This window comes from Epinephelus lanceolatus, chromosome 21, assembly GCF_041903045.1.
Source record: "Epinephelus lanceolatus isolate andai-2023 chromosome 21, ASM4190304v1, whole genome shotgun sequence".
In the NCBI taxonomy this organism is placed as follows: domain Eukaryota; kingdom Metazoa; phylum Chordata; class Actinopteri; order Perciformes; family Serranidae; genus Epinephelus; species Epinephelus lanceolatus.
The window spans coordinates 26,696,448-26,724,156 of NC_135754.1; the positions used below are offsets into that span (position 1 = coordinate 26,696,448).

General features: G+C 41.7%; 1 protein-coding gene across 3 annotated transcripts in view; it reads left to right on the plus strand.

Annotated features, from left to right (window-relative positions):
* Positions 1-27,709, plus strand: part of dock1 (dedicator of cytokinesis 1) — a 273,627-nt gene that overhangs the window by 61,175 nt on the left and 184,743 nt on the right. For all 3 annotated transcript variants that reach the window (XM_033610905.2, XM_033610904.2, XM_078163716.1), the window contains exons 17-23: positions 3,387-3,490; positions 3,984-4,167; positions 14,475-14,572; positions 18,047-18,136; positions 21,612-21,712; positions 21,822-21,950; positions 24,795-24,903. In XM_033610905.2, coding sequence (XP_033466796.2) covers positions 3,387-3,490; positions 3,984-4,167; positions 14,475-14,572; positions 18,047-18,136; positions 21,612-21,712; positions 21,822-21,950; positions 24,795-24,903 — 815 coding nt within the window. The remainder of the gene's footprint in view (positions 1-3,386; positions 3,491-3,983; positions 4,168-14,474; positions 14,573-18,046; positions 18,137-21,611; positions 21,713-21,821; positions 21,951-24,794; positions 24,904-27,709) is intronic.

Genomic DNA, 27,709 nt, shown 5'->3' on the forward strand with positions numbered 1-27,709 from the left:
AAAGGGGGTATTGGCTGGATTATATGGGTTTGTGTGTGGTGTATTTCCCTGCCAGTGAGTGTGTTTACACTTGTACCCCTTCAAAGAGACACCTGGTCATTCATATTCTTGTACACATGAATCTAACTGTATCCAAGTTTGTGATTGTCTTCATCTGTGCAGGCGTCAAGCCATTTTCTGTCACTTCTGTTGTGACTGAGTTATCCTTTTGGATTTTTGTCTGCCTGCAAATGCTGTAGAATCTGTTGCATTTGCCACTCTGCTGGATTTTGCTTTTGATCACAGGGACACTCCAAATCCTGACCATACCAAGGGTACTAGTGTGCCTTTGAACACACTCATTACCTATTCTGTAATCAGTTACTTTGTGATATTAATCTTTGTAAGGCAGAATATCACAGCAATAATACATATAGGAATAAAAATCTTTATAGAGCACCTTTCATAAATGGTGTTACGAAGTGCTTTACAAGGCAGCAACATAAAATAGGCAATGATAAAATCAACAGGTTTTAAAATAAAACAGATAAAAAAACAATGTGGTGTATAAAATCTGGGGAAATAAAACACAGTTGAACGGAAATTAAAGCTCAAATAAAATCAGGAAAAAGCTCTCCGATAAAAGTAATCGCTGACTCAGCTGGCCTGCTTACCTCGGGCAGATCGTTCTAGATCCTCGGGGCCCTGACTGCAAATGCTGTGTCACCTTTAGTTTTCAGCCCGGTCTCTGGCATGGACAAAAGCCCTATACCCGAGGATCTCAAAGTACGTGTTGGTGCGTACAGTACTTAAAGTTCAGAGGTATAGCTGTGAGAGAGGTCATGAAGAGTGTTAAAAGTAATCAGAAAATCAAATGTGATCACGTCACTTACCGGTACCTTACAGTAGCTTAAAGTTCCAGAGTGTAGGATTTACAGGGATATGTTGGCAAATATAATAACTGATTATGTTTACTTTAGTGTGTAATTACCTAAAAGTAGGTATTGTTGTGCGCATAAGGAGCTGGTTCTTGTCCGTGGAGTCTGGCATGTTGCATCGCCATGTTTCGATAGTAGCTCAGAATGGAAGCCAAACACTGACTGTAGATACGGCAATTGGTGTTTTTGTGTCGGCCACCGTAGTTAGCAGCCCCTTCGCAATGAGAAAAACGTCCTGAACGTCTTGATCTGTAGTTATCAGAGCAAATAGATGAGCATACATAAGCAGGTGCTGGGCTAGTGGCCTGTCTCTGCCATGCTGAATAGCATCAGAGAAATGCTAACATGTAATTTAAAACTACTTTATTTAGTGTTATTACCAGTTTAAATCACTGTGTCTGTTTGCCTTGGAGAGGAGGAGACCTCTGCTGATAATCTGGCTCCTGGTAAAAACCTGAGCAATGAACACTGAAGGAATCTTAACCAGGAGAAGTGTCAGCTGGTTACAATCTGCAATCCTCACTCCTACATGCCATGAAATTCCCCTAAATCTTACACACTGCTCCTTTAAAGTGTAATTCTATTGGCAAAGCCTGCTTGTTTGTAGTAAGGAAACATCATTCTCTCTACTTGTGGAGTTTTGGAAGAAAAGCAGAACAGAGATGGTCTGTCAGATGAAGTCCTTTCAGTTGTCCGCCTGTGCCATCATGTGCTTGTGTCCTTCCTGCTTCCTCCACTGCTCCTAGCTAGTACTGAACTTTTAGTGGAAACACAGAGTGACAGAGCTGCTCATCAAGGCCACTACTGGAGCTCATTTGCTCAGTATCTCAGCCCCCTGGTTCAGAATCAGGTCAGCTCTTAACACAGTGCATCAGACTAGCACTCTAACATTGTCAGGCCTCATCAGACTGATGGCTGCTATCACGGATGCCGCCACGGCTGTAAGAGATCCCCGCCATCTTTTCACTTCTGTTTCATCTGTCATTATGCCACTACCTGGTGAGTGGGGTAGAGGGTAGACTTTAAAATGTGGCATAGTACACTCAACATAAATCTGAAGTGACAGCCCACCTTAGAGGTGGAAGTCTGCAGAACTTCCACACAACTTTGATTGGCTGAAAAAAAGTAACTGCGTCCTGAAAGTGACCTTTTTTCCCCAAATGCAGAGTTGCTGCTCTCCCGAGGAAGTCACTTAAACATTTTTTCTCAACTGGGTGGCATGCGTACAGTGTTTTTCCTCCACTGGTTCCTCTCAAGCCTGCCCAGCAATTATTCACCGGCGAGGCTGCAGGCAGCAAACCAATGAGGGGATTTATGCAGATAGAATGCACAAGATACTTCAATGAATCACGTCTCCCCTGCACGTAAATTTGAGCTTGTTGATCCACAATGATGATATATGTGGCCCTATCCAAACTGCTTGGTTACAGGACAAAGTCATAACTCTCCCGCTTGTTTATGCAGCGCTTCCCCTCAGCAACTCCATACAGTCACACATGCTTGTGTGTGCACATACACACAAGCAATGAGCATCTTTTCTCCAGCATAGCAGGAGTACACAAACTGTTCACAGCTGCAGCCCTGAGATCAAGTGCAAGTGTTTATTCATATACTAACAGGAAGTGGGCACGCATGATAGCTTAATCCAAACATTCAGTAATAAAAGTGAGTAATAAAATGTTATTAACTATTTATTGGGAATCGTTGTGTGTTTGTTACCTTAAAATGAGCCATTTCTATCTATGCGGAGCGGGTCCACCATGTTGTTCTACAGTAGCCCAGAATGGACAAATCAAACACTGTCTCCAGATAAGGCCATTTGTGTTTCTGTATTGGCCACCGTAGTTCTCCTTCACGCTTGATACACAGGAGAGGTTTCAGTTCTGCAACCTCACCACTAGATTTTTAAAAACACACACATTTAACAAATTAATATTCACATGGTGGATATATCAGCTTGTGATTAAATGTTTTTGTCACTGAACCTCCCACTTGCTGTTTGCCTTGCACAATTCATTAACAGTCATGCATAATTACTCTTAATAAAGTAGAAAATAAATAAACTGCTCATGCACAGATACAGTCACAGCATCAACACTGACATCAGAGGGGAGCAGTAAATTCTTGTGCCAACTCGGGAGATGACTCAGGGCCTGTAGTGCCGAGATTTACATTTGGGATTATCTGGTTTGTCTGTTAGTTTGTTAATGACTTGTTGTAAAGCCAGCCTTGTAGCCTGGTTTATTACAATGGAGCCAGCTCTGGTGTTGTCTTTGATTTCCTGAAGATGCACACGTTACATTTAAACACGTACTGTGTATTATTTGTGTATTACTTTGCAAATATACACAACAAGCATGAGTAGGCTTTTGTATATCAATAGAAAAATAAAGTATGAACACGCAGTCACTTTCAAATATAAACAACAATGTCATGTTGTCATGTGTTTCTTTTTTCGTCCTCCTGCAGCCAAAGACAAGTCAGAGAAGATATTCGCCTTGTCTTTCGTGAAGTTGATGAGGTATGATGGGACGACCCTGAGGGACGGCGAGCATGATCTCATCGTGTACAAGGTAAATGTGATATAGGCCATAACACAGTTAGAAGTCAGTGTGTGGTGTTCTGGAATGTTTGTTAGGAGCTGCCTACCTGCCAGGCCGCCCCACGTGACCACAGCTGGGATGAGTTCAAGGTGAAAAACTGGCTTATTAGTAGCTACTGTTATAATAGTTTCACTGCCTTGTATGGAGAATTGTATGGTAGCTAGGCATCAACCCACTCAGTGAAATGAAATTACTTTCCAATTAAAATCCCCTGTATAATGATACCCTTGCGTTACTCTGCCCATTTATGTTAATTAAAAAGTTAATGTGGGAACATTTGCCCGGTTTGGTTACTGTCAAATGTCTGTCAAAGAGTTACACATGCAACAACTGGCAGGAAAACTTACCATTTCATTACAAAATGAACAGCACACATGGATTTCTGTTATTCTGCAAAATAAGCTGCCTAAGAAGACCTCAGCTCTAAATTGTAAATTCTAATTTCCTATTTGTGGAAAACCAGGCAGAAGCAAAGAAGCTGGAGGACTCTTCTCTGTACCTGAACCTTCCCGCCACAAAGCTGGAGCTGGAGGAGAAGGGCTACACCACCACCGGGAAAAACACCCAGAACCTGGGCAACTGTACCATCAGCAAGGACTCCTTCCAGATCTCCACCCTGGTCTGCTCCACCAAGCTCACACAGAATGGTAACAGCTACTACACTTCAATTAGCATTTCAGTAGTTTCACAATCTGTTGTCTTTTGACTTTGTCTCTACTAAGAGCCTTTCTGAAGTAGGGCTGCATGATGATATGCAAAAAAAAAGTCTGAATGGTACTTTTTGCATTTTATTTTCCACTGAAAAAATATATAAAAATGACGATGATGTGTTTTTCCTGGGGTCTGCACCAAACAAGTATGCTTTCTTCCGTCTGGAATATCATTTGTAGGCCGGGGCATCTCTGTCGCACCATAACAATTCATTTATAATAACCCCCATCAGTACAAGTATAATACACACATGCACATTTCTGTTTTTGCAGTGACAATATTTCATCATCGTATTACAAAATTAAACTGGATACTCCTAAGAAAGGAAACAAATATATAAAAATTCCAGATGTGTTTATTGGCTCCGAATAGGAATGAAAATAGGTTTAGTTGATCAGAAACATCCAAAGTCGTCACATCTGGAGATAGAGGGTTCTCTCTGCACAGGAAAGGAGGTGAAAAACCACAAGCTCAGAGTCTGAAGTTATCAGATAAATGTGGTGGAGTAGAAAGTACAAGATTTGACTCTGAGATGTAGTGGAGTACAAGTATTAAGTTGCATAATATGCAAACACCTTGAATCTGCACTTTAGAAAGCCACAGTACTTGAGTAAATGTACTGAGTTACTTTCCACTACATGGTGTGAGTAATTATGGTCATAGCAGCATGATAAAAATATTAATGCATAAGGCCTACATACTGTAAATGTATTTTATGCTATGGTAACAGTTCTCCATCCCCCCAAAAAGAAACAGAAAATGGGTCATTGCTGTCTCTCCATCACCCCACGTAAAATGACGTTATATATAAGTATAGTAAATGTAGTGATCATTGCCCAGTAGGGGTGGACGATATGGCCCTAATTATTAAAAACATATTTTATTATTAATTTAAGAAAACAGAATTGCAACAAAATAAGTGATATAGTTTCACAGTTTGCCTTCAAATGCTCAGTAAAAACTAAAATAATCTCTCATTTCTTTAGTTTGTGAACAACAGCAGTAACTCAGAGTGAGATTCAGATTCTGTATACAATATTAATAGTTCAACAAAATAAAATCTACCACAAATTGCACATTTAAACAGCTCCCAAATACAAAAAATATCCCCTGGGATCTATGTATATAAATCAACAGGTGATTTTCTTCTTTGAGCAAAATCCTAAATGGTTATTTTTTTTCCACCTGGACCTTTATGCTCTGCCATTTCTCCTCTAATCATCACGCTGTAACCTGTGACAGGCTGTTAAGATACCACAACTATCGCACTTTCACATATATGGAGTTTTTGGTTGTGCCACGAGCATCACGTAGGTTTACATTACCAAAGGTTTATGACAAAATCACTTGACGACACCGACTCCTGTGTGCGCATGGTGAGAGAGGAGAGGGAGAGACGCTGTGCTGCTGCCAGAGGAGCCGCTGAATGAGTTCCCTCTGAGCGGTAAGTCACTAAAAGAGTCTGAGAAGTCCGGGGCTGTTCATAAAACATTCAGGACGCCACAGTTTATTCCACACTACTGAAGCTGCTCCTCTTTTTGGAACCACTGCGGAGTCTGTAATAATTTCACTTAAACCTATGCTTGTTGTTGACGTGTATCACAATATGAACTTTTCATATCGTATTAACTATACTGTTAACTATAGAGAGCTACATGAACCATGCACTGCGTGGTGGCCAAGGATCAAGGAGTGTTGCAACTCTCTCTTTAAATGGTGCTGGACAGTAAAACTGGTGTGTTTTAGGACACAGATGAGGGAGATCTACTTGCCGCATACCTGATGAACTACGTCGCACCCAATCGCGTGTATGTTGAGCCCCTTTCCCACTGGACAATAAAACCAAGTATTTATCAGCTCTGATCTGCTCCAATCGCCAGTGATGTAAAACAACACTCGGATAAATACGGTAATTTTCAGCCCTTGATCCAAAAATGCACGACCACACAGTATTGTCTGCCCCAGTCCAAGCAGCAGTCAAGCATTATTTAAAATTAGTCTGCAACGAGTTTGAAAGAGAGGCTGAACACGTAAGTAACTGGTATAAAAAAAAAGAAGTAACCACTGTGTCAGGTTTACTGGCTTATATGGTGCTTTCTGCTGTTTACTTATTTTGTTGTCTGGCCTGTCAGTGACGTCAAACGTGACACACCAGCAACAAAACAGAAAGGCACATCATCTACTGCAGAGCGATGCACTCGACTCTAGTGCACTGGCAATGGAAAAGGAGTCTATGGCCTATTTTTAGCAGGTTTTCCAGTGTTTAAAAAGACTGCTTTTCACCGCAATTTTGGTGGAAAAGTGGATTTTTCACGGTTGATAGTTTTGCAAAATCCATGTCGTGGCAAAACGTGACACCTGTGATGATGATTAAACTGGTATAATGCCCACCCCTAACGTGAATGTGTTCTAACAACACCTGTGAACGTTTGCTCATGTGCAGCCCAGAGAAACATGACTTCAATAGTCATTGTCACATTTTCTTGTAAAAAGCGCTCTCACTGAAGAAAACTACTTTGCCAAGTAGACCCTGGATGTTGAAACCAGCTTTGGGCCACAGCCTCTGACTTTGAAAGACAGATTATTCATGCAGAGTAACCATATATCACTTAAGTAGGACTCTGGGACCTCTGCCGTCCTTCGCTCCCTCCACCTGCTCTCTACACATGTCCACATGTTGGACGTTTGCCCTCGCTCAAGGGTTTTTCTCCATCCTTCCCTCCTTCTAACCTACTTTCTCTTTCTCAACTCTTCCTATCAGTCAGTGTCAGACAGTAAATTTCAGTCCATCTCTGCCGAGCAGACGACAGCTCTGCTCTGTTTACTGCTGTCAGTTTGGCAGAGTATTTCCCATGGTGCTGAGAAGATCTACTCTTATTAAGAGAAGGAAATCCCCATCTCTGCCCTGCGGCGTGTGGATTAAGGATTTTGGCCTCTTGTGTTCCCGCAGCCTTCATACATGTTTAGAAATACCAACAATACTGTAAACCCTCTTGAACATGTGGGTATTTTCTGACCGTGTTCGTAACATTGTGGTTTTCTCAGAGTGGATTGTGTGAAAAGTTGCTCTGCTGTGTGTGTGTGTGTGAGCAGTCAGAAGCTCCCAGCTCAGATTTCACAGTTACTCTAAAAAGAGCCACTCTAAACGTATGCTTTACTTCTTTACTTTCCTCTGCGCTTGATGCATTGTGCTTCCTCTCTTTTTTTTTTTTTTTGGTATTCAGGACTGAGTCACCATTTTAATTAGAGCCAAAATAAAAGCTTCCTTATTCCTCTCAGTGTTTTTTGGCCACGCCTGAAAGAGAGTGAGAATGAGGAAGGGACAGATTCACCTCAGGCTAACTTTGACTGGAATTGAAATTAATTGTTTTACATGCCCAAAGCAACACCCTAATTAAATAAGGAGTACATCATGCCCTTATGTTTTTATTCATGGTAACGCAAAGATAATTTTAAATAGTCAAGCAAGGGCAGCGTGAAAGGAAATGCTCGGAGTGAACTGTTGAAACAAATTGATGTGTGTGGTTTTAGCACTTTGCAGTCTTTTCTTGGTATCAGAGCGCTCAGTGAGCAAGCCTTTTATATCCCTGTAAGAAGTCGCACTGTAAACCTGTTTTTATCTTCTTCAGGTGCAGAACATGATATAATCCTTTTGAATATTTAGATCCTCCTTTCAGGAATACAAAGGTATAATAAAGCCAGAAAATAAAGCCAGAGAAGATCAGAATCTGTGGTCTGTTAAATACACCAAAGTCTTCTCTTTAATATTTAAAGGAACTGCTCACCCTCAGAATGACCATTTGTTTACTAATTACTCACCCTGTGCTCTGTTGAAATTGTGAAGGAAACTTTGTTTTTGTGAACAAAGAAGCTAAACAATGGAGAAAATTGTTCATGAATTTAAGTAAAAGAGTCTGTGTTAAACAACAGCAAAACTATAACAAAACATCTGTTTACGAGCTCTCACACAACTCGTGCACTATAATCCAAGTCTCATTTATCCAGTCGTATGCTCAGTGCTTCCCCAACAGAGAGTCCTTTTCAATGGGGAAATGAAATTAAAGTAAAACTTGTCCATGCTCTCTTCAGAGCCAGACAAAAGCACTAATTTTACCTTGCAGAACACAGGAGCTGCTGGTCTACCGCTGCCTTGATCAGTTAGTATGAATGTGTTCATGTGTGACTCCAGTGTTTTTAAGTTTTACTTCCGAGTCACACAATAACTCAAACAAACTAACTGATTGAGGCAGCGGAAGACCAGCAGCTCCTGTGTTCAGTGAGGTAAAACTACTGCTTTCGTCCATGGAATCTGACTTTGAAGAGAGCATAGACACATTTCACTTTCAGTTCAGTTCCTCGTCGGAAAGGACTGCCTGTTTGGGAAGTACTGAGCATACAACTGGATAAATGAGACTTAAATTATACTGCACGAATTGTCTGAGAGTTTATAATCAGATGTTTTGATATAGCTTTGCTGTTGTTAAACACACACCCATTTACTTTGCTTCATAAATAATTTTCTCCATTCTTGGATTCTTTGTTCACCGGTGGATGAGAGAAAAACAGTTTTCTTTACAAATTGAGCTTAATATGGGTTGAGTAATAAATAAACAAATTAGAGCTGCAATGATGAGCCGGTTAATTAATTAGTCAGTCGAAAGAATATTAATCACCAACTATTTTGATGATTGATTAATCATTCAGGCATTTTTCAAGCAAAATTCCCCAACGTTCACTGATTTCAGCCTCTTAAATGTCAGAATTTGCTGCTTTTCTTCGTCATTTATGATTGTTGATGTGAGTAATTGAAGAGTCTTTGGGTATTGGACTGTTTAGACAGTGAAGCTATCTGAAGACATCATTTCAGGTTCTGGGAAATCACGATGAGACATTTTATAGACTAAACAACTAATTGACCCTTTGCTAAGCCCCGCCCTTTTGTGATGGTCCAACAAGCTGTCGGAGTAAGCACGGAGCCCACACTGTAACTAACTGCACTCCCTGAAGAAATATTATCATATTTTTGGAAAACTGAAACAGTGATTCCAGAGAGAAGCAGACAGAGGGGTCTACAGTCTGTGTTTGAAGGATATATCCAGGATGTCAAACTGACTCAGCAGCAACAACAGGTTAAAAAGACAAAGATAGTTAGAAGCTAAAGTCGAACTATAGGCTACAGATCACAGTGTAAAAGTGAACCACCACATCACTGCTGATCACCACAGAAGACAATGAATATAAAGGGAAACTTTGCTGATATTGAACCAGCTGTGTGGCATCACAGTGTGTGCAGATCAATGGTGTTTGGCTTCTCCCCCGCGCCGCTGCTAGATCCAGGGCCTCCACCGCGGGACAGGCAGGGATCTATATTGGGCATGGAAGATGACACTCAGAAAATCAGACAGGTTGTCAACAGGCCAACAGTTCAGCCAGATTATCCAAATCATTTTATTTTGGAGGTAGAGCTGAAAGCGAGCTCATGATAATCCCTCACTACACACAGGAAAATTGTGCATGCACGACTACGGCAATTACAGTAGGTCAAAAATGAACCAGGAGTCTGTAAACTATGATGAACATTTACAACAGGCTTCCAGATAAGTTTTGTCGACCTGGAGGTTTGATTAAAAGCTGTATGATCGTTTGACAGTTTGTGTTTCACAGTCACCTCTTACTTTGTTTTATCAATGTTGCTGCTTTCGTGTATCTCAGCATCAGTAAACAGAGGTGCCGCAGTGTTGGTTTGCTAATGTGAATATGATGGACACAGCATCTGAGGTTATAAACTCCAGGTAATGTGACTTCAGTATATCTGCTCACATTGCAGGACTGTCAGAGTTGCAAAAGTTTTATGTCTCTTGCACTCACAGAACCACCTCAGCACCTTGTGTATGATTTTAAAAAAACCCACATGGTTGTTGATCTTGATTCGCTGGCATCTTGGAAACACAGGATTTTCACCTGACAGTGGCTTTGAGGAAGAGGAGCAGCTGTCTGCATCAATCTTCAGTCGAAATCATCTCTCTACCAGCCACATACTAATACGGAGGCCTTGCGTGACCTTGTGATAAATCTCTACTGTCTAACGGAGACCTGCATGGGAGAGGAAGTAGTTCTTTTTGTCGTTGCTGTCTTAGATGTGGCCCCAATAACATGCACAATAAACGTTCATAAAGCCAAAGTAATGAGGTCACTGCGGGCCCCAGAATAGGCCTTGGTTAGATTTCCTCTCGTCCTCTTGTCTGGGACGAGGGAAGAATTTTGTTGCAATGTGCTGCTGCTTACATTGTGTGAAGAGGGGGGCGTTGTGTGTTGTTACAGTAATGTTCCCTTTGAGGGTTATTAAGTTTAGTCTGCGGTATAAGTTGTCATTTAAATACAGTCATGTGTGCCCTCCTACTCTGCTCAGTAGGTGGTGATGTCAGCAGCCTCAGTTACAGAAGCAGAACCTGCCCACACTGATTACACTAGAACGGGAGGTAGTGTTAGAAGCTCAAACCCTCGTCTAAACTGTAGATGTACCGTGTATAACGCACAAGGAGAAATCAGTCGGCACCATGCTCTCTTGGGATTTGTCCATCTTGCTTTCCTTTTGACACTTTCCCCGTTTCCTTGTGTGAGAGAGACGAGCAGCAGTGTGTGTCCAGGTGAGAAGATTCAGTCTGGTGGAGCAGCTCTACTGCTGATATTTACCTGGCACTTGTGGTGGTGATTTGCAAGGCACCAATAGGTGCTTGGGGATCAGGCTGCCTCGTCACTGCACACTGAGTTTGATTAAACAGAGAGGTGTGTGTGTGTGTGTGTCTCCCACGGGATGTCATCCCACGCCAAAGCTCCAGGAAAAGGTTTGAATTCTTTTAATAAAGCAATGCAGAGCCAATCTCTCCGACTGTGCCAGAGTCAGCCTGCTTTATTAAAACCTAGAGGCTCTTTAAAACTCTCACTAATACAGCTAGTTCACTCATAAGCGTCGTCGCTTAGTCAGTCCGTCATTCTTCTATATTTCTGTACAATTTCTTAATTTTTTTCTCGATTTTCCTTCATTTTCAATTTCAGACACCTCTTCACCCTACAGCAGTGTTAGAGGCTGGCACATTGTTGAGAGCCAACAAAACAACACATCTGAGAATCATTCAAATATTCGACATTCTTGTCTTTGTTGTATTTTTCAAATGTGAAGACGTACCTCTTTTCTCTGTCGTATGTCATCGTGTCATAGCACTTTTATCCAAAGTGCTTCATGACCATTGAGACCATGGCAATTCAGCGTCTTGCCCAAGGCACCCAGCTATTAGTTTGACAACCCGCTCTACCTCCTCAGCTACTGCTGCCCAAACCGAAATAAGCGATCTGACAATGTCACCTTGGGCTCTGCGGAAATTCTGATCTTTGTAATTTCCACGACAAATAATGAATTCCTTAATTGCAAACAAATAACATATAATCAATAATGACAGTAATCTTCAGTTGCAGGTCTAAGCTCCTCCATCACCGCTCAGTTTAAATTCACCTCAGGCTTCATGGTTGCTCACAAGACATTTCTCCTGAAGACTTACTCAGGCATGGGGGGGGGGGGGGGGATTGCACTCGAATGCCCCTTGCAACAGACTGCTTGCTTTATACACATGACACCTCATCCCTGATCCCCACATCTGAGATGAAACACTCTTTTTAATTAAGCTAGATTTATGCATGCCGTCTCCCAGCGCTGGGAGCTCGTGTGAAGTGGCTGCTGGCTCTTCCCTGGGTATATGCAGTGTGCTTGACTTTACGGAGGCTGGAGGAGAAGCACAGATCTGATGACAGCAGAGCTGGGAGAGGACCTTGCTGGGTGAACAATTGTTTTAAAGGGGACCTATTATGCTCATTTTCAGGTTCATGCTTGTGTTGTTGGTTTCTACTAGAACTTGTTTACATTCAAGTGTTCAAAAACACTTTATTTTCCTACATTAGACAGGAAGCAGGCCAGCTGGGGCCATCTTTGTACCGTTTGCATGTTCTCCCTGTGTCAGCGTGGGTTTTCTCTGGGTTCTCTAGCTTCCTGCCACAATCCAAGGACATGCACGTTGGAGTAATTGGTGACTCTAAATTACCCATAGGTGTGAATGTAAGCGTCAATGTTTGCCTGTGTCTGTGTGCCAACCCTGAGACACTCTGGCGGCCTGTGCATGGTGTATCCCACCTCTCGCCCAATGTCAGCTGGGACAAGACATAGCTCCCCCCTGGTTGTTTAGCGGTTAAGGATAATGAATGAATGTCTCTGCTGGAACTCCGTCACGAATCTCTGCTTTTTCCTCATTGTCCAATCGGACAATCGAGAGGTAGGCCTTCTGTGGTGGTTATGACAAAGAGTTTACAGCTGGCAAACAATGGAGGAGAAACTGGTGGTAGTGGTTGCTGGATACCCAGAGCTATACAGCCTGATGTTAGACAGCATATGCCTGGAAATGGCCATCATGGAGGAGAAGCTCCTGGACCAACTGGTGGTACTCCCGGGATCCACCCTCTTTTTTAGGGTCTCACGTACCCACACAGATCTCTGTTTCCCTGTGCCCAACAAACTATTTGCTGACAGCCTCTCACCCTCAACCAGAGCTACAGCAAGTACCCTCTGCCTCAACATGTCAGGAACTAGATATGATTACTGTCAAATAAATAAACAGTACATTCATTACACAGGAATGTTAGCGTCCTGTGTGATCGGGGCTTAAAGCTTCACTGTGTCCACTGAGAAAAATTACCAATAAAACCTACTAAACCAAAATCTTTATTACTAGACATGTTCCATGAGGAATATGATCCAAAGTTGGGGAGAAATTAGTCTGAGTGGGCGGAAGTTCGCTGCATAGATCAGCCTCTCATTGGGCGGAACAAGCCACCCGCTGAAGTCCTGCCCTACCACCTCCGGTTGTGTAGCAGTTTTCAACCGTTTTCAACACGTCCTTTACTAACTTTTGCGGTGTTTGATCTTGCGGGGATGTAGCCATTTTTCTGCCATGGTTCACGTCCTGTAGGTGATATTTTTGTGGGCGTGTTACACCAAAAGAACAAGCTTTTAAGACTTCTACTTAGTGGCTGTGTTTGTGTGTAAAATGAACAGAAAATTGTCTTGTCAGGCAAGATGTACTGTAAACAAACATTCAAATGATAATGTGGGGTCTTTTGCATTTCAGTTCTACAGTGACAATGTAACCTATTCTCCCAGAATTAATTATGCTGGCACTCTCCATCTGTAAGCTTTTAAATTCAGCTGCCTACAAAGACATCCATTCTCAAGCCGATATTATTTTGCTTCTTGTAACTCCCATGCAAACCAGAGCTCACACACGCTTTGCTGTCCCATGTGCTACAGACGGTGTGGCCTCTTAACAGCAGTTCCCTGATGGGACCGTGATGCCTGATGATTTATTTTCATTTCATTACGTTTGTCTCTCTGAGCCGCTAAACTGTCAATTTTCAAATCTATATCTCCTTTGGGAAGGAGATCCTGGTAGCTTAGATGACGTCTTCAGACTAAACCCCGGTAGGTTGTCAGCTTGCAGATGATAGGAATATATATCACTGTCTCACCATGCCTGATTGGCTTTCCTGTAGCCAATCAGGCATGGTGAGTAAAGAGAGGGAGCAGCTAGAGGTGAGGGTCCCAGGAAGGCAAGTCAGGCAGGTCTGCAAACCATGTTTCCTGCTTTTTCCAGGCAGGCTTGGCCTATGGTACATCATGAATATGCTGTAAGAAGCTTCTCTTTCTGCCTCACATCTGGATAGCTGCGACGATTAGTCGAGTCATCAATTATTGATCAAATGTCTTTTAACTTAAAAAAAAGGTCTGACTGCTGTTCATGAGGCTGGCGTACACAATGACTTAACAAACTGACATGAGTGCATTTTTAAAGCTCCCAATTTGATAATCTGCCAAAGGTGGTCTGAGCAAGCGCTCCCCTGAGCGTGATTAATCACATCATGACTCATCCTCTTGTGCCTAAATTCATTTTCCGTGATTAAAGTGAGAGATCTAATAGAATGACTAACACCGTGTTTAGTAAATTTACAAACAGACTTGTGTGCTGGGGGCGGGGGGGCATCTTAAACAAATGGCCCCACAACACTCATTAAATCCAAACCTTAATTGTCATTTCTCGTTTCCTCTCCATCTCTCTTCACGCTGTATTACCATTGGCAGGATGAACTTCACGCTGTGCTTTATGGCAGTGACTTTTTTGTTTGTTTATTTGTTTGTTTTCAGTGGACTTGCTCGGCCTGCTGAAGTGGCGCACCAACACCAGCCTGCTGCAGCAGAACCTTCGTCAGCTGATGAAGGTGGAAGGCGGCGAGGTTGTCAAGGTCAGTGACAAAAGTCATCCTGCAATCTGCTGACCACACCTTGTCTGTGGTCTTTGTTTAAATGAGTTACAAAACTGGTGCATTCAAAGCTGGAGCAAAAACTGATGATCTGGAGATTGTTTGCATGATCCTGCTTAAATCAAACTGAAATCAAAGTGTATTGATGTACGTAACCATTTAGTGCAGGTTGTACAGATTTTAGGGAAGCATTTGATGAAGCATTTAAAGATACTCTGAGAAATAACATCACAAAAATGCCAATGTAGGCACTGGCGAACTATTTCTGTTGCAGAGCTCAAAGGTTGTATCCTTGAAAAGCACCTCACCCTTTTGCCTGCATACAGATTAACAACTCAAAGCTTTAACAGTCTCAGCAGCCGGCGACATAAACAATGCACTCACAAACCTTAGTGTTCCTGAAAGTTACAGCTTCTCTGCAGCAGCTCCACAAATGATTTCACTGCCTGTTGGAGGAAACAGGTTGCTAATCTTTTTTGGGTTGTTTTATTTTTTGTAGTGAGGAGGGAGCACATAGGACCACACACAGTGTACTGAAGGGCAGGAGGTGACCTGCTGTCAGGAGTACATGCAGGCCCTTTAAGAGCTCAGCGTGCGGCAGATGAATAAATCACTCTCTAGACAAAGTTTTGCATGGGCTGGTTGGGGGCCCGGCGGATTGCAGCGTGTCTGACGAAGTCCTTCACCTAGACAGTTTTGATCGGACCAGATAGATGTGTCAACCACAGCTGGACCAGTTCATTAAACCACAGGGGTGTGATTATTATTATTACCACCACATTAGCACTCAATCTCCCCAAAGCGCTCGAGGCTGTTGGTGTGCAATTAGATAACACTTTCAGCTTGGCATTTAAAAGACAATTTATCAACGGGGGTGTACAGTACATTGTTATGGGTGTGTGCTGTATATTAGATACTATGCATAAAGATTAGATCGTAGATAAATCCTGGGAGGTTTCAGAGTGCTGTGTTTTTATCATAATACCTCTTCTGCTTTAATCACCCTAATGTGATACTGTTTCTGCGTGAACAGGTCACTCTTTCCTCGCCTCTGTCATGCAGTCTGATCCTACTGCGATCGAATCGTGCTTTAAACTCGACACAGTGCACACCGTGTTTGCTTCTCGTTGAGAGCGTGATGAATCTCATCCATCCTGAGTTGACAGACCAAGCACAGTATAGAGTGATGGCTCTGTTTCCAACACGTTTACATCTGTTTTCACGTCGCCTCAGAATTGGCTGAGTAAATGGAGCATGTTTCTCCAGAGAAGCGGGGTGTATATAGTTAGTGTTTCTGGAGGTTCTGCTGACAAGGAAATTATTGCTGTCTTCGGAGAACCATAGTGGCTCATGTTAACAGCTTTAAAGGGTGTGTAATGGGTAGCACATACTGTTGTGCTGTCAGGGCAGGAGTTCATTGAGTTACACCATACAGGTTATAAAGGCTCATATTCAACATGTTGCAGTCATAATATTTGGATTAGGACTTCATAAGAATTCCATATAATTGTTAATCAACTTTAAGTGGATTCATTTCCTAATGGGCATCAAACATGTTGGAATACAATCAACAAAATTGCCCAAATCAATGATATCCACAACTACTGAATTAAAAATTGACTATGTTAGTTATTGAAGGCTCTGTATGCAACATTCAGAACACAAATATAGCAGCAAACCCCTGTTTACTCTGTTAAGATATAGTGGAGTAATGGTGTCCTAAACAGAGAATGAAGTCACGCTCCGTCCATGTGTGTTGTAATCTAAGCTTCTCTGTTCTTCGTTGTGGTAGACGGTCCCGCCACATTTGCGTGTTAGTGCATGTAAGGACCTGTGTGTGTATCCTACTGGCGAGTTCACGGTAGGCAATCTGCAGTTCTGGAGCCACATTCAGCTTTTCAGCTCCCCTCTGTGGCTTTGACAAAAAAATTAATGGCAATGAATCACAGATTTGTTTTTAATTTTCATTTATTTTACTAGGTGGAATCTCTGAAGTCATGTTCTCTCTGATTTCAGAGAAGAATTGAATAAATTAGTGGGCAATTTCTAGAGGCTCCTTTACGAGACCATAATCTGTTTTCAGTTATGATGTTAGTTTTGTGGATTTTTAACATGATCATGATAACATGATTTAATTTGTTTCTGTAATTCATCATTGTTGTAAGCCTAAAGTGATTCTGTCATCCTCCAAATGTATAAATGTGTAGACTATACACCAAATAAAAACATGTCTTTTAACAAATTTCCAACTAAAATGTGCGTCACACGTCTACGGCCAGTGCCTTGTTTTTTTTTTTGCTAGATTTTGCCAAACCTCAGTAGCAATGGTTAGGCTGGAGTCTCTCTACCTGGGCTCGCTGTGGATTCTGAAGATGAAAAGGTCTTGGAGGAACTAGAGATTATATTGTTGTGTGGACAAATTCATTGGCTTTCACCGCTAACTCTGCAAAATTTAAGTACTAAATAATCAAAAATACCCCACTGTGTTGTTGCCACCTGGTGGTAAAATATATTAATGGATGCTTATTTAGACCAGTTGGTTATGTTGATACCTTTATTATAACACTTAAATATGTTTTAAAGGTCCAGACAGGGTTTTTTTTTTTTTTTTGAGGCAGGTTTTGGTAGAAATGGTTGCCGACCCCTGGGTTAGCTGATCTGTTCTCATATGGTGGTTGCCAGCAGTTGCGGTAACAGCGACAGCATTGTTGCAAAGTGTAATGGTCATCCCTTGTTCTCCCCCAGCTTAACACTATCAGCTCTGTCAGCACTGTTTTCATTGTTAGCATTGTTCACACTGTTAGCACCATAAGCTGCCACCCACCAGCTTAGCCACACCCATGTTGAGAACTGTATGCAGACAATCCTTGCGTTGACTCTGACTCCTAGATGATCTCTGAAAGTTTGCATTGTTTTGCCTGCATAACATGTTTTTTGCATTGAACATCAACTGCATATTTTTGCCATGTCCTGATATGTACAGTACATTAATGTCACATTAGGATAACGATTTGAACTGCCCAGCTCCAACTGGGATGTATTTTGTTCTTCAAATAGTGTTCACGCCCAGGTCTCCCTGCTCCTGATTTTCTGCCCCTTCTCTCTCCGTCAAAGATCCTTGATTTGACTGATTTTATGTATTTCAGTGTCTCTTATTACATCTCACTCTGTTACCAGGATTTTTATGTCTTGTTCCTCTTGATATGACAGATAAATTCACTCGGCCTAAGGTCATTTATCACTTTAATGTCACCGGCTGGATGTGAAACGTCCTCCCTAAAAGAGGGAAATGACTATCAATTTGACTTGGTTTGATTTAAAAGAGCAGTAAAAGCAGGTCTGCCATTTTGCAGTGAGGCTGAGACTTTCCATATCCACACTTTTTTTTTTTTTTTTTTTTGAGTGCTATGTTTTATTGTGTGCCTGCCATAACATGCTGTGTATCTGTCATTCTAGTTTCTGCAAGACACTCTGGATGCTCTCTTCAACATCATGATGGAGAACTCTGACAGTGACACTTTTGATACTCTGGTGTTCGATGCCTTGGTAAGCAAAGAAGCAAGCACTAACAGCAGAGATTTCATGTCAGTGGGAATAAACACTTAGATGCATTCAAAGCTCAGATGCAAATATAAGATGTTGTCAAATCTTTCATATGCTAAACACGTCTTTTGACTGGCATCTTTACTCTGTGTGTTGGGCCTTTTGATTTCACCAGAATAACCTGTTTGTCTGCAACTACCTGTTTTCTGTTTAAGCTGTAGCTCTAAAATAAGACAGTAACAAATCCATTTTTTGTTTTGGGATAGAACTGTAAACCATCAAAGCATCACAAGAATAATTTCACAATCTTTTTTATGTTCTGTGTTTTGATTTGTTTGAGCCATAAAGAGTCATTGTGTACTACACAAATTTCTAATGTTCAAGAGAAGAAAGGCACTGTGGCACACAAATTTTGTGACAGGATGTGTTTAAAAGTATGCAGCGTACACACCTTAACTTCCCACAAGAATGTAGAGTGTGTGCCAGGGATACGCCTCAGAGGAAAATGCCTCAACTGGGACACCTACTTGCATCTCTGTTAACACAGCATTGCAGTGCAGTCCACAAGTATTTGTAGTTTAAGGTTTGACATGTACCTTTTAATAATATAATCTTATATACTGGTTATGAAATAGCTGTGATTTCTACAGTGTGGATTTGAATGAGGCTTGGGTAGTGTATTTTTCATACCCTTCTGACATATATATGACAATTAAAACAAAAAAAGAAGATGATAGAAGTCATTATAGCATGTATGCCTACAGTGCTGTGTTTCTAATATGTAATTAGCCTACTTAGATCAGTCTTGCTTGAGTTAAATACACATGGCCCATAGAATAATCAGTGGATAGGAAATAAGTGCCTTTCTTGCACATCATTGGGCTGAGTGGAGGTGATGAGTTCAGTAAAATCATGTAGCTAATAAACTGCTTTTGTGGTTGGAAGAAGTCATCTGGAGATAAAGGCATACATAGCAATACTCCCAAACAGAGGCAGAGGCATTTTTCATTTTACTAGTCCTGTAAGGTTATCCCCACCACTCGCAGTTATCATCCCCTTTTACACTGCCAGATTTTCCACGAATGTTGGGCCGTTTTGCCGGCAAGCTGCGAGTGTTTAGACACACAGAGCCAGATTGGCGAGTTGATCCGAGGGGCCCAATTTTCCGCTTCATAGGGTAGTCATATTGGCAGAACCCTTTTAGTTTAAACAGATCGAGGCTGCTTTCCGCGGGAACGGGAGGGGCGGTTGATGACTTGTGGGAGGAGCTGTTGATGACGCAGCACGTGCAACCCACTGGTGGTGGATAAACAGGAAACAACTGATAGCAGGAATGAGCAGCTAGTAGCAAGAGAGAAACGCAAACCTGACAGACACTGTAAAGATGAGCAACTGGGGAGACAAGGAATTGCGAGCCCTCCTTGCCCTCGCAAATTAAGAGGCCATTAACCGTCAGATGACGGGGACGGTGAGGAACGGGCCGACTTACCAGAGAATCGCCGAAGGACTGACCAGCCGCGGCTTCCCTCCCACGTCACTGTTTACGTCACACGCTGAGCTACACGTTTTGTTACTTGCTCAAGCCCCCCATTGCCCTGAAAAAGGCGCATTCTGTATAAACAAAAGTAGGTAGGCGGCATTTTGCTGCACTCTCCGATTTTGTTTTTATACTGCCAATGCTGAAAAAAAGACTGATTGGGCTTTCCTGCAAATTTGCACAATTTCTTTCTAAAAAGGGCTACCGTTTTTCTCAGCTCAGCTGCCAGTAGAGACTGACCTCTGGTGGCGTGTGCTGTGCACTACATCGTCTCAACACAGGATCTCCGCATCAGGTTTGAGAAGCTTACCGTCAGGATTTGTAAATACCCAGTTATACTGTAATACCGTGGTATCACCCAAGCCTTATTTGAACTCTCTCCACCACCAAAGTCGGTCTTTAACCAAGCTCAAGTTCTTTATTCTTTTCAGTTCTCAAACATCAGGGTGCTCACTGGATTGAGTGTGTATTATTAAAGCTGAGTCTTTACCGCAGCAGCTTGGATTCGAATGTGGCTAAGGGCCTTTCGCTGCACTTCATCCCTTCTCCCCTACCTACCCTGCATCTCTCTCATTATCAAAAATTAAAAAGGTCAACAATTACAGAGGAGTAGTTGTTGGCAGTGAAAACCCTAAGCCTCAGACAACCTCCAACAATTCTCATGAAGTATTTATTTTAAAAAAGTTCACTCAAGATAAAGCTAAATCTGAATCTAAGAAATAAAATAGGGCACATTTAAATATAGGGCTAAAGCATAATCTAGAAATACAACTTTTAGTAGAAGGTATTTCAAATGAATGAACTGAATATCAGCAGGATGTAAAGGGGAATGCAGTAAATGTATGTACATTATGAGAGTAATAAATATACACAGAGTTGTAATCAGTTGACAAAAAAGTAAGTAAATATAGGTAAAATGACAGTATAATGGTAAAGTGCTCTAAAATTGCACTGTAAATTAAATGTGGCTGACTTCCTGTTAGGTTTAGGGTATGTAAATTTGTGTTTTCCAGGATAGCAAAGGCATGACCTGCCCTACTCTACCTTACTCTGCCTCTGATTGGCTTACCCTAACCAATCTCACTCCACTTGCCTAAACCTAACCAATCCAACCAACGAAGGTGACGAGCACTAGCCAATCAGAGGGAGAGTAGGTCAAGTTATGCCTTCGCTAGGAAATGCAAATTTGCTTAGGGTAGGATTAGAGGCTTTTTTTCTAGTTTGGAGATGTTGAATCTGCCAAGTTTCATACATCTGCTTGAAATTTAAAGGTGGGGACTTTGTCTTTGCTGTTAGGGGCTCTATCGAGCCATTTTGTCACACCTGAGCCCCTCGGTCATTGTCTCATTTACACCCCATGGGCTAGATTACAGAGCCAAAACAAAATGTGTGTATTGCAGCTCACAAATTGTTCCCTATTGTTTGTAAATAAGAGCTGGGCTCATAATTTAGAGAAGGAAGTGCAGACACACTGCATCTTAGGTGGTTTCACTGCTGCATTAATCTGCATGAATTTGTAGCACCAGGGTAAAATTTCGTTCATGTTGTTTGTTGAACATTAAAGGTCTTATCTTCCTACAAGATAGAGCACATAAAAGGCCAAAGGAATTCACCTCTGTTGTGTATTAAATCAAGTATTTGTAGCCAAAGTGTCGACAAAGTATCTGGCAGAATCCTATCTGCTCTGTCATCACCTAACATCATGGGGTACATCTCAAAAGAACAGTTTTCTCTCATAGAAAAAGGAGGTTGAAATTGTGTTGTCGGGGGTCTTAGATTATCTGCAGGCTAGCGAATTGAGAGAAAATGGTTTTCTGCTCAAATGCAATCTTGTTTAATTTCCCAATCTATTTCAGCATATTGAGTAAGACAGGTTTTGCTGCTCTCCATTATGAGCCGTGCGGTTCACATCTTAATGAATATGTCTTTGCTCTCTGACAGGTGTTCATAATTGGGCTCATAGCTGACAGAAAGTTCCAGCACTTCAACCCTGTTCTTGAGACCTACATTCGGAAGCATTTCAGTGCCACGCTGGCGTACACGTGAGTTTATCGCCCTCTATACAAACAGACCAAGGGCATTTACAGCGATCAATTAGACCCCACATTGTGTTGAACAGATTTAACAGACTCTGTGGGATTATGTTTGCAGGAAGTTGACCAAAGTTCTGAAGAACTACGTGGACAACGCTGAGAAGCTGACGGAACAGCTGCTGAAGGCCATGAAGGCTCTGGAGTACATCTTCAAGTTCATCGTCCGCTCCAGAGTCCTCTTTAACCAGTACGTCCTCATGCACACTAGATGTACATATTGTGATACTCTGACAAAGGCCAGTACATTGATGACACTGTGGATACATATCAATTTGTATATATAAATATTTCATATACCATACCAACGACTGTCTATAAAGATGAACAACATGTCTCCACCTCCTCCCACTGACCAAAAATGAAGCCAAAATATCCTGAATACATCCGCTGCCATCTTGTGCTGGGGATGTCATTTGGAGCCAAACTGCTTGTTAAATCCAAACTTATCAGAAAATGAAAACACACCAGTATCATAAGACCTACCTGAAAACTACCTTATCTTTTAGTTTGGTTCATGTTCCGTCTGCTAACATGGAGTTGGCGGGGTTTTAATGATCTATACTGCAGCCAGTCACCAGGGGGCGATCAAGATGGTTTGGCTTCACTTTTGGGGAGCTGTCATGCCATTCATCTTTATTATTCATATTTTATTTATTTATTTATTTATTTTTAAATTTCCAGAAAGGTAAGTGTTGCTCTAACTTTTTAGAATATAAAGGACGTGGGTCATATATCATTGACTACAACGTGAGTTGCAGACTGTTTCGGGGGAAATATTACAGTAGGCTATGCAAACACTGGACCCTAAGCAGGCGTGTGTGTATCCCATATATATGTATATCCAACAATGGACACATAAGCATCCGCAGATGGATACAATCTAACTGGCACCCCCTGATTTAAAAGTAAGGGTATGAAGGGCCACACTGTATGCAAGTAAAACAATCTGTTTGTTTAATTATGGATCACCAAAAATACAGTCTGCTATATTCTTACAGAGAGAGAAAAGTTAATCATGTGTTGAAATCTAACATTTTGATGCATCGATAATCATTTTATAATCGAATTGTTACCCTCCGAATCGCGAGGTGCCTGGAGATTCCCACCTGTAGTATTTTCGTATTTTCTTCTTATATTTCTGGGCCTGTCTTTACTCAGGTAAGGACAGGCTTTATAAAAAGTTAGGGGCCAGGTGCCAGACCATAAGCAGCAGGCATCCAGGAGGCACAGCTCTGAAAAAATTCACATATAGTGAGGCAAACTGCCAAACAAGAGTGAATCTGGGGTTGGCAGGGTGTGTTCAAAAACAGAAACTGACAGCCCTGGCTCTTACAACTTTAAGCAAGTGTTTCATTGTCATTTCATAGTACAAAATCAACATTGTGTGCAGTGTTTTCAACTGCTGTGGAATGAAGTTGAAACGGGTAAAAGTGATTGGTCTTTACGGTGAGCTAATTTCTACGGATGTGTTTATAATTGGCTCTGGAGATGTTAGATGGATGATAATGTTGGAGAGCCGCAGAATGAAGCTGTTGGTGGCAGAGGGGCTGATGTATGATCCCGGTCTAATTGAGTGTGCAGAGTTTGATTGGTTTTTGCTGGATGTCTAGAGGACGCTTCGTCCTTTACCTCACGTATCAGACTGCAGTGATGTCACTCTCTCATGTAGGGCTGTCCATGTTCACAGTGTGTTAAGTGGTTTCTGTCACAGGATAACAGGCAGCAGCCTCCAACTTTAAAGTGGACCTCCTGTCTGTGTTTTGTCATTGCTGAAGCACTTGCTTTGGTTGGTTGCCAGTATCAGCGCTGTTGTTGCTGATTTAGACTCAGAGTTAGGAATTCTTCAAAGCTGTAAAGCCGCGTTTGTTGAAGCCCTTCCTGCAGCACTGACTAGAAGGTGCCAAGGCTACATCAGCACGTGTTCGGCTTTTCATTGGGGCCAGTGGAACATTTCTATGAAATGGCAGAGGAGATGCTCTAATCACACGCTTTCCCCCTGTGACTTGAGACTGGTGTGGCTGTCAGGAGCTCACTCTGCTCCCTGGTGCTGCAGGTGAGAAGCAGCTTTAAGTAATTGTTGTTGTGGGAGCCCCGAGACGGATGCCTCTAATCCTATGATTTCTGTAAGCCCTCAACAGTGACTATCCTGGACCATGTAATACCTGCAGCCCCATGAGAGATTGTAGCACCACAAAACCCTCCTCTCTGGAAGAAAGCCAGTGAAATCTGATGCGGTGGAGCAATCTAAACACTTCACCCCTCTTTGACCTGCCTCCCTCTGCTTCAGTGTGTGTTTTCAAACATTTTCAATTTCTCTCACAAATCCAAATTTTTAATTCATTAAATCTGAGTGCTTGACACACTTAATTACCTTGCAGGGAGCACAACGTGGCTCAGTTAATACCCAGTTTGTGGAGATTTATGGGCTCTGCAAGTGGGATCAAAAGCATTTGCATTTTTGGGGGGATTATGGAGGAAGCCCTGCTTTGTGTTCCCCATGCACTTAGAAAATTGGGGGAAGTGTTTTCTACAATTGTTCTGTGATCACTGGCTTGTAGTAGCTGCAGTCGCTGGGCAGCATGTGCTCCACATAACCAAACTGGCAGAAGAGACATTAGTACTACTACGGCCTAGACATTATTAGAAATGATTAGAAAGTAATGCCACTGAACCCTCACATGACATTTGCTTTCTGTTCCTCGTATAGTATTCGAGGAGCGCCATTAGCATAGATCATTAATATTTCTGAATTTTGTTTCCACATGACAGCAGGCAGGTGCTTCAGGGTCTTGTCATGTTGTTTTAAATGCTAATCTGGCTGGCAGCTAGAGTGATGTCTGTGGCTCTGATCCAATAATATTTGCATTGATAACACACATGGGCCATTCTGCTGGCTGCTTTTAATGATTTAACAGGGAAGCATCAAACTCTTGTTATTTCCACTGCGGGCGGGGCTGTTTACACAGGGATGAAACAAACAACAGCCTTGTGATCATCTGCCAATGTAATTCTCCACTTCATCTCCTCCCAGGCTCTATGAGAACAAAGGAGAGGCCGACTTCATGGAGTCCTTGAGGAACCTTTTCACATCCTTTAATGACATGATGAACAGTAATTCAGAGAACACTGGCATGGTGAAGGTAGGCCGACTATCACACAAGTCCAACTGCATGCTATCTCTCAAAGTCAGTGCCAAGAAAACGCTACTGTTGCTGCTGCGTGAATAGTAAATAACTGCTGCTGTGTGAATAGTAAATAAATCTGCTGTGATTTGCTTTGGATGACATGCTCTGTAATTGGAGATGCATCTGTCTTGTTAGATGTAAACTAATACAGCAGCTTATTAGACATTAATGTTAGTGCTCTGTGTGTTGCTAATGTTAGGCTGCTGCACACTGATGGTCTTGTATTATCTGTTTCTTTCACCTTTGTCACATCTCTTTGTGCAGATTTGCCTGTTCTTTACTCTCATTTGCTCTCCATGTGACCTTGGTAGGGCTGCACATAAAATAAAACAAGGTATATTACAGAGCATCTCAAATAGGTACTTACACTTCCTCTCCTGGCATTGATTAAACTCCTAAAAACTTATCTCTGTTCATCAGAATTACACATTCAGGAGTTTATTCCATGAAAAAAATCTCTTTACGCCTTAAAATGGATTCGATGTAACTTTACACATTGGCCTCGTTTGGTATGCGCAGAGCTATGAACATGTAAATTCACAACACCCCTCTGCTGTTCTCCTGCAGCTGGAACTTACCTGCTTACATTCAGCTCTGCTCATCAAACACATAAAACTGTAGTTGTAAACAGTAATAGCCAACATGAGCCTTTGACTACCATATCAAACAGCTAATAATGTGCTACCTAAGTTAGATAAACCTTGTTCCCAAACACCAGCTCAGACACGTTGAAGTGAAAGTGAAAGTAAGCTTGCAAAATACCGATACGTAGCCTGGCTTCTCCTCTTAGCCTGTTTTGCAGTAGTGTTATTGGATTGGTTCCTTACGTTTGTGACATAACAAACCCTGGCTGTATGAATCTGTGCTTTTGAAAATGCGCAGCTTTGGTGTTGACTGCCTGTCTCACTCATGATTAGGGATGGACAACACAAGCAAAAACACTATTCGAAAATCGTGGCAAGTATTTGACAATTTTTCGAATAGTCGCCCCCGTTCACATTTCTCTCTTTTAGTCTTTCAGTGGCAGGTAACGGCCCACAAACCTCACAGCACTTTAGGGACTGTTCTTTACTTGTCAGGGGAGGAGGGTGGCTGGTTGATTTTTATTTTATTTATTTATTTTATTTTGATCCCCCCTATGTTAATCACTTATTGATGCCGTTTTTGAAGTATGAATAAGTCAACAAGTAATTTATTCCATTGAAATATCATTGATGTATTATAGAAAAGTGATTTATCTTTTTATAAATGACAAAAGGCACATCTGCCTCATTTTTGCTGTGGTATCCTGATACTACTCAGAACTGTAATACTTTCACTGGTATCGTACTGTGGGTCCCAATTTTGGTACCGTGACAACACTAATCTGGAGGGGGTTCATCTGCAAAAACTAATGAAAAACTAAAAAACGGTATTCGGTATTTGGTACTCGGTATTCGGCCAAGTGTTGAATATTATTTGGCTTCGGCCACAAATTTTCATTTCGGTGCATCCCTAGTTTGTACAGTGTTGAAAAACCTGGAAAAGTCATATAATTTGAAAATTGCAATTTCCAGCCCTTGAAAAGTTAAAAAACAAACAAAAAACAACAACAAAGTTTTTGAAAAGTCATGGAAACTTGCTTCATAAATACCTGTATAATAGAGTGCATATATACCGTAGATCAGTTGCATCACTCTGTATGGGTAACATCAGACTTCAGCCTGAGTTGCACCTTCCGCTTAGTCCAAATGTAAATTCACACAATGCCTGGAAAATATTATATACTGATGTCTAGTTTCACTTGGACAAGTATAATGCATGGCATAAAAAAGACCAGGACTTGTGTGAAATGCAGACTGCGTAGTTGAACTTTTGACCTTTCAAAACATGAAAGAGGGATCACTAGCTAGCCATGCTAAACAAGCTAATGTTGAGCACCAGGCTATTGCTACTGCTACTGCTGCTGCTGTGCTTTCCTTTCATCCACCATCAGACAAAAGACCATTTCAGGTGCTGTGTCCAGAACTGAAACCCTAACTGCAGAGGTGCTATGGACACTAAAGGTGGCTAATTCTCATTAACGTTACTCCCACAAGTCATGTGAAAACATATGCCAGCTTTTCCTCAACAGCCAGATAGCTCCCAGATTTACTGTGGTGAACACAAGTGCTCATTTAGAGTATGTGTAGGAAATTTTAAATTTTGACGTGGATTTTTATTCATATTTGTCATGTAACGTTACACAGACGCTTCAGAGAAAGCATTGTGACAATCTGCTTCAAAGGCGTGGAAAAGTCGTGGAAATGTATCAGTGAAAATATGTATGAACCATGAAGGTTAAATACTTACTCACCCACTCTCTAATCCCGTTCTTATGTCTGTAAAACAAAAATGAAGCTAGCACCCAGTCATCTTAGATTTGATTAGCCTTAAGACTGGAGACCGGCAGGAACGGCTTGCCAAAGGTAACAAAATCAGCCCAGCAACCCCTCTGATGCTCATTAGTTTACACATTTTATCTTGGGCCAAGGTAGAGCCAAGGTAGCTGTTTCTAGTTTTAATGCTAAGCTAAGCTAACTGTCTTCTGGGTGTTGATTTATACAGTATTTACTGCACAGATTTGAGAGTGCTATCGATCTCCTCATCCAGCCCTCACCAAGACAGTGAGTAAGTGTATCTCCCAAACTGTTGAAGATTATGGCTCAGCCTGGAACCTCAGTACTTTTTTGTTATTGACCGAAATGCATCTGCAGCAGCAAAAAAAAATCAAGAACTGAAT